This window comes from Miniopterus natalensis, chromosome 10, assembly GCF_054644295.1.
Source record: "Miniopterus natalensis isolate mMinNat1 chromosome 10, mMinNat1.hap1, whole genome shotgun sequence".
Classification (NCBI taxonomy): domain Eukaryota; kingdom Metazoa; phylum Chordata; class Mammalia; order Chiroptera; family Miniopteridae; genus Miniopterus; species Miniopterus natalensis.
The window spans coordinates 3,899,339-3,906,846 of NC_142090.1; the positions used below are offsets into that span (position 1 = coordinate 3,899,339).

The window sequence follows — 7,508 nt, forward strand, 5'->3', positions numbered from 1 at the left end:
CGGGCCAGCCCAGGGAGCCCCCAGCAATGCCCAGGGAAGGACTGAGGTTCCAGCAGCCTGAGCACTGTCTCTCAGGTCTGGAAGAAGAGAGACTAACTGGGCCCCCTCCTCAGAATTCTTTATTCCTGAACGAGGGAGGGAGGAATGCTACTGTATGGTGGACCCTCTGGGTCAGGGAAGGACAGGGTCACGGGTTGGGTCCCGGGGCTGAGGTTCCAGCCTGGAGCCCAGGAGCTCCTGCTGTTGCTGGTAGATTCATGGGTATGTGTTTTCCTGGGGAGAAGGTTCATAGCTCCTGTCAGCTTTACAAAGGGCTTCATGCCCCGGGTGTGGAGAGAACCTCTGCTGAGAGGCAAGTGCGGTCACACCCAGGAGGCCGAGACTCTGGAGCCAGGTCTGCTACCAACGAAAGTGCTGTGTTCTCTTAGGCCGGCCACTTCCCATCTCTGGGGGGCCAGGCAGGAGTGGAGAGGCCACCTCTCCACACAGGCATGGTCCTTGCTGCCACATGGAAGTGGAGGTCCATGGCCAGTGGCCAGGCAGCCAGGACTAGCTCTTCCCCAGCCGTGGCTCGCGACAGGTTCAGGAGTCTTTCCACCAGGGAACGGACCTGCCTCCCATTCTGGGCTCCACCGGTCCCCTCAGCTGGCACTGTGGGCACCTCCCGAGGTCGATCTTCTTAGGGCACATGTCCTCATGCTGGGGTGCAGTTCCCCAGGGTCCCCATTCCTAGTTTCTATGCCCGGATGTGCCTTGCATACTGCCCAGATGTCCTGCCCACTCCACATCTGTTCACAGAGACAAAGAGACCAGGGTCAGGTCTGGGGCCATGGCACAGCCCTGCCCAGCCACCCCTCTGGGGCTGTGAGAGGGCATGCAGCTGGGCCACCTGCACTTGTCCCCGGACTCCAGGATCACTCATCCATGTACAGACACGAGGACTTGGCTTCAGGACACTTGGGTGACTGGACCCAGATGTCCCAGGTCCCGGTTTAATCTCTTAATCTTTGCCACTAAGTGCCAGACCACATTGCCATAGCCACCTGGGGGTGGCAGGCAGAGAGCAAGGGGTCCCAGAGGAGCCATGAAGCTCTAAGGAAGGGCAGAGGGTGGGACTGGGTCCCCAGCATGGAGCCTAGCACTGGGCACAGAGCCAGGGCTCTGTGAATGTAGGTCCTCTCCAAGCCCCAGCTTCCTTCCTCCCAACCCATCACTGTGGACGCCATGCCCACACCACCCTGTGACACCCCTGCCCAGACTCCTGCCACATGATCCTGGTCATATTTCTCCTGCACCCATGTGAGAGAGACACATCGATTGGTTGCCTCCTGCACGTACCCCAACCAGGGCCAGAGATCAAACCTGCAACCCAGGGACATGCCCTTGACCAAGCATCGAACCTGCGACCCCTCAGTCGGTGGGCTGGTGCTCTAACCACTGAACACCGGCCAGGGCCATTCCTGTGTCCTTGAAGCTCCATTTCCCCACTAGTTAGAGCCTCTCTAAGGGCAGTGGAATAGAGATGAAGGGTCTTGGGGTCCAGAAACCAAAATAGGGCCCAGGCCTGCACAGCTGTCCCACTAAGTACTAAGTGATCTGGGGCCAGCTTGGATGAGCCCCAGTTTCCTCACCTGCCAACGGGCTGAAGAAGCCCACGCCCCAGAGCACCACCTTGGACTCAGAGGCCCCGGGCCAAGTCCCGGCTCTGCCCTGTCTCCTGCATGACCTTGGCCAAGCCTCTTAGCTGAAGGCCTCTGTTCTCTGGCTCAGGGGAGCCCAAGACCTTCCAGGCTCCTGCTCCTCTCACTTCGATCTGTCCTCACAGGGCCCCCAGTTCTTGAACGGCACATCTGAGGTCACTGTGATCTTTTCGGTGTCCCCTCTCCCTGGCCATAGTCCTTTGCAGGGCACACATGAGCCTCCACTATCAGGCCCCTGCCTCAGAGTCTTCCTCCTACCCTGCTCTCCCTGGGGTGCCTCTATTCATCCCCCAGGATCCAATTCAAACCAACAAACGACCTTGGATGACACCAGTCACCACCGGCCCCCCCCTCCAGCACTTTATAGTCTTTTCCCTCTGTGGCACCTCTGCGGACAAGGCCTGTGCCAGTGCCTCCTCGGGAAAACCCAGCCCAGCCTGGCACACAGGGGCATTCAAAAATGGACTGGACCAGCGACATCACCCTCTCTTATCTAGCTATGGCCATTACAACCCTCACAATCTCCCTCATTTTTTAGCCCCAACTTACAGATGAGCCAACTGAGACGGGAGGCGAAATGACTTCTCAGGGACACCAGGCGGTGAGCGCTGGGGTCGGGAGCTGGGGCCTGGGGGCTGTGGACAGTGGCCCTCTGCAGCCTGCTTTCCATTCTGACATTTTAGGAAGGAAGATGTAGTAAGAAGCTGGTCACAGAGACACCTAGGACAGCCCAGGATGCCCCCCCCCCCCGCGCGACCCCATGCAGGTCCCGCAAGCCTGAGAGAGTCGCTGGGCTTCGGGTCTCACCTGCTTGCTCTAGGCCTGGCCGGCCCGAGGAGGAAAACCTTCGCGGGTGCCCGGAGCAGCCCCGTGCAGCGCGCCCGGGGGGCCTGGGAGAGGGGCGAAAGGCGCCCACAGAGGAGGGCGGCGGCGGCCCACTGCCCCAAGGCCCCCAGCCAGCGCTCCCCGTCTCCCGGGGTCCCGTCCAGAGGGGCGTCCGCGGCCCAGGGCCACCTCCAGGGCTCAGCGACGCAGCTCCGGGGCAGGAATCGGCGGGCGGCCCTGCGCGCCCCCCAGCACGCGGCCTAAATGGGCCGCCGCGCCGTCGGGGCCGTGGCCGTGGCCGTGGCCGTGGCCGTGGCCGTGGCCGCGCTGGTGCGCCCTGAGCGAGCCCTCGCGCGCGAAGCTCTTGCCGCAGCGGGCGCAGAAGTAGGGCCGCCGCTCCCCGAAGACGCCGGGGCGGCGTGGGTGCGGCGCGGGCATCCGCGCGTGGGTGCGCTGGTGGTTGAGCAGGAAGCGCGGCTCGCGGAAGCAGCGGCCGCACTGCGCGCACTGGTGCGGCTTCTCGCCGCTGTGGATGCGCCGGTGCGTGAGCAGGTTCTGCTTGAGGCTGAAGCGGCGCCCGCACTCGGGGCAGGCGAAGGGCCGCTCGCCCGTGTGGGTGCGCTGGTGCACCTCCAGGTTGTGCTTCACGCTGAAGGCCTTGCCGCACTCGGGGCACACGAAGGCGGCCGCGCGGCCCGCCCCGCCGTGCGCCTTCTGGTGCCGCACCAGGCTGGGCTGCTGCGAGAAGGTCTGGCCGCACAGCGCGCAGCGGTGGCGCGGCTCCTCCGCCGGGTGGTGGATGACCAGGCCGCGCTCGTCCCCCAGGCCCTCTTCCCCGTCCCCCGGAGGGGACCCGCCCCCGGAGGACGCCAGCTCGGTCATGGGCGCTTGCGGCTGTAATCACCAGCCCCTGGGGAGGCAGAAGCAGAGAGCGGAGTCAGGGGGGGCAGACCTGAGGATCAGCCAGCCCCAGCCTCTAGAGGGACACTCCACTGTCCGCGCCCAGCTTCCAGCATCCGCCCCTTTAGTCACATCCTGCCTCTCCTTCAGGCCCTTCTGGAATGCCACCTCCTCCTGGAAGCCTCCCGGGACCCCGTGTGGCCCAACCTGATGACCCTCACTCATCACCCTGCATGCGGTCGGTCAGGCCACCTTGTCTTCTCACCTCTGAGCACCTTAAGGACAGAGCCGCCTCCGTCTGTTACCCCAGCACCAAGCACTGAACCTGCCCTACACGGCACTGCACAAGTGCTGATGGGCAATATTCAGGGGGTCCTGGTACTGCAGGTTATCCTGCACCTGGATGCCTCCTCTCTCTCCAACCCACTGCTCAAGGAGAGGGTAGGCAGGTGCATCCCCAATACGGGGGGAGGGGAAGGGAATGGTTGAAAGATACTCTTTGCAAAGCTTAAAAGAAGAAATAAAACCCCTTAAACTCGAAAGTACCTAAAACACTAAAGGCAGCACCTCTTTGTTTATCAAAATGAGGCAATCCTGTAAGACGTCTGTTTGCAAGTCACCAGACCAGAGTGTGAGCTCCCGGGGCCTCTCAGCTCCATTCCTCTTGGCGTCCCCACAGCAGAGCCTGGCCCAGGCTGAGCAGCACTCAGGACTTAACGAGCACCCCAAGTTCAGCTCCGTCCATCCACGCTGGCTCTTCTAAGAATCCTGTTCCCCAGGGCACTGCAATCCTCTTCAACTGCATCCCACTGTGCCCACAGCAGCCCTGAGGAAGGGGCAGGGATCACTGAACCCCAATTTATAGATGGGGAAACTGAGGCTCAGGAGGTCAACTTAACTTGCCCAAGGTCACACGGCAAGGTGAGCCAGGACTAGGCCCTCATTTCCTGACTCACTGTGGAAAGCTCTTCTCAAGGTACTAGCTAGTGGCTCACCAACTCAACTCCCCTCAAAATACACAAACCACAAGACCACCACCATCATCCCAGCCACCGCAGAGCCATGGATAGATACCCAAAGGGCCACTGCTCCTATAGGGCACTGTCTGCTGCCACCCCTCCATGCCTCCAAAACACCTTGGGCTCCTGCTCCTGCAAGGCCCCAAAGCCTGCCTGCTCCAGAGCGACTGACCAGGCCCCTCCCCTGCCTTCCCCCACCCCCACAAGGGGAGCTTGCTGGCCCTTCCCCTGGACCTCCATGCAGGCCTTCTCCACACTTCAGACCTCACTGCCGACTGCAGCCTCAGTCAATCTGCAGAGCGGGGCCTCAAAGATACCCCCCTGGCTCCCCCTACCCTCAGGCCAGGGTGGAACACGCCCTGGAGAAGGGGTCAAGTACTACTTGCAATAGGCCCACCCTACCCACAAGTGCTCTCCCAGGCAGCTGCATTCACATTTGCAAAGACAGCTCATCACAGTCCCTTTGGCCAATCTCAGCCTGGCCTTGTCGCTTGGCAGCTTCCCCCCTCTCCCAGGTTCCAGGCCTAACCAAGACCCCGCCCCCCGAGAGGGTTCAAGGCCATGGCCCCCCTCCTCCCGCAAGTTTCTCCATCCCACCCCACACTCACAGCCCAGGCTGCGCCCCTGTGCCTCCGTCTCCAGCAGCGACTCTTTTCCTCTAGAGTCTGCGCCGCCCGACGCAAATACGGTCAACTCTCCCGCAGCGCCTCCCGCGCCCCTTCTCCACGCCCCAGAAACACGGCCAGCTTCCCACGGCGCTGTTCTTATCAAACAGCTGCCTCAATCGGAAGAGCTGACCCCACCCACCCGGCCCCCCTTCCCCCGCGCACAACCGTGGGGCCACCAACTCCTGGGGCCACCGTCACCCTGGAGAAATATGGTAAACTCTGCGTCGCAACCCCACCCGCAGGAAAACACGTAGGCCTCCCACCCGGCTCCCGAAACTCGCCCCACCCGGCGGAGAGCCCCGGATCCCTTAGGGAATGAATGCAACCCACCCCGCTCCCCCGCTCCCGCAGCGCTCCCGGGGGGCGGGGGGATCACGCAATCTTGGATAAATACGGAATTAAGTCGCAGTGCTCCCCGCTCCCAGAAAGGGCCTGCGCAGCTCCCAGCAAATACGGTAGCGCCCGCAGCGACCCGCCCCCAGGGTCCCGCACCGGCCTGGGTAAATACGGTAACCGCGGGCCGGGACTCACTGGGCGCCGCCCCCGCCCGCGTCGCCGCCGCAGCCCCTCGGTGTGCGCGGCGCGGCGCCGCAGTCGCCCGCGCAGCTGCGGCCGCACAGCAGCCCCGTGAGGCCGGGAGGTCTAACTCGCCGGCGGGAGCTAGGCGCAGGCCGGCTCCCGGGGGTCCCCCCAGGCCCCCTAACCCTGCCCAAGGCACTCAGGACTCCTGACCCCCAGTTCAGCAGTTAGCGCCTCATCCGGAGGCAGGGCTACCCTAGCCGGGCCCACAAGCCTGCCCCAGGGCCTGGGAAAAGGGTCGGGGCTGGAAATACAGAGCAAATTCTTCCCTTACAGGAGACAGAAGGGGGGGAAAGCAGCCTTTAGGGGCGTCCTGGGGCAGGGGGAGCGCAGCAGACAATTTTGCCCAAGCCAACCTTCCTGTATACCCGGGTTATGCCACTAGGGTGACTGGGGGGTGGAAGAAATTATACCCCGACAGTCCTCTCCTGCTCAGAAGAGAACCCAAAGATATCTCATAAAGGGCCGGGTATGGCACCCAGGGGAAGCAGCTGGTGCGGACAGGGCTGCGCTGAATTCCAGCTTCCAACTGTCATTTCATAATAAAACGCCTGACTAGGCATTGCTTGTCTTTTCACAAAGCCCTTCCCCATCTCCCTGTGGGAGCTGTCTAATCATGTGTCGTCTAGGTTAAACAGGCGTTATCCCATTTTATACATGGGAAAATAAATTCCAGTGGAAGCACAGAGTGGCTTCCCCGCAGCCGAAGCCCACAGCTCTTGGTGGCAGAGCCCAGGTGGGAATGTGGGCTCACCACCCAGCAAACTCTCCCCACCCGCTCTGGGGCCTAGACCCCAAAACAGAAATCTGGGGTGATGACTGGGATCAGAAGTAATGCATGTCACAGATAAACTGAGCCTGGAAGGGAAAGTGACTTTTTAAAGTTAAAAGCGCTAGAGGGGCATGGACTAGCCTTTCTCTCCGTGGCCCCTCTGTGGCTGCCAGGTCCAGGAGCAGTTGGGATTCCGCAGGGCCCAGGCAGTTGGGATTCCGCAAGGCAGGGCTGCTCACAGCGGTGATGTGGCCGGGCCGGTGGCCCTGTCCCAGCCTCATGAGGCCCCTCTGTGCCTCTGAGAGCCCAGGAACTGAAGGGTTCCAGGTGGGGTCCACCCAGCAGTAAAATCAATCCCTACCTCTAACCCCAGACCAGGTCAGCATTCACAGCTCGCTCCGTGGACCGTCTATCCCAGAAGGTCCACCCAGGTCACTCTCAGCCTCTCGAGGACCCCCATTTGTACTGCTCAGAGGCACCTGACTGAGGCATGTGGGACTTCATGAGTCAGACATCCCAAGGAAATTGGTATTTCAAATAGAGGCAGCAGGGAGGGAATTCTGGGGAACCCTAAGAAATGAATCCAGCAGGATGGATGACACCCAGGGCCAAGGGTAGAGCTCCCTCGACACTGACAACAGGACCCCTAAGCACTGGTGACACCCACACCTGCCCGGGTGATGGAACTCTGCTCATGGGAGAGCCACATCTCCCAGCTCCAGCTTTTGTTGCAAAAGCTGTCACCTGCCAGAGCCACCAGATGTCATCTCTCCTGCAGGCTGCAGGGAAAATGGGGACACTTATAAATGACTAGGTTTTCAAAAGCAAAATCAATAATATACCTGAGGATGTTGCCCCTATTTTTAGCAGCATTTCTTTTGGTAAGCTGTGCCAAATGGAAAGGAGAGGACCAAAGCCGGGGGGGGGGGGGGGGGGGGGGGGCTGACAAGTCACCTGAAACTCATCTGTCTCAGTGGGAAGGCCGAAGGCCTAGGGCTCCAGGAGGCCTTGGCTCTCTGCTCTGCGACTGCCTGATTTCCACTTT

At 61.5% G+C, this 7,508-nt stretch overlaps 1 protein-coding gene and 1 long non-coding RNA gene across 2 annotated transcripts; both read right to left on the reverse strand.

Moving 5' to 3' along the window:
* Nucleotides 1-502: 502 nt before the first annotated feature.
* On the reverse strand, nucleotides 503-2,352 carry LOC148092162 (uncharacterized). The gene is made up of 2 exons (XR_015715204.1): nucleotides 2,250-2,352; nucleotides 503-788 (listed from the first exon to the last, which is right to left on the reverse strand). It is a non-coding gene; the product is annotated as an uncharacterized LOC148092162 (long non-coding RNA).
* A 255-nt stretch (nucleotides 2,353-2,607) lies between these two features.
* On the reverse strand, nucleotides 2,608-4,498 carry LOC148092163 (uncharacterized). Its single transcript, XM_087821357.1, has 2 exons — nucleotides 3,972-4,498; nucleotides 2,608-3,435 (listed from the first exon to the last, which is right to left on the reverse strand). Exon 2 carries the CDS (start codon nucleotides 3,405-3,407, stop codon nucleotides 2,724-2,726), a length of 684 nt encoding a protein of 227 aa, XP_087677483.1. The 5' UTR covers nucleotides 3,408-3,435; nucleotides 3,972-4,498; the 3' UTR covers nucleotides 2,608-2,723.
* Between the last annotated feature and the right edge of the window lie 3,010 nt (nucleotides 4,499-7,508).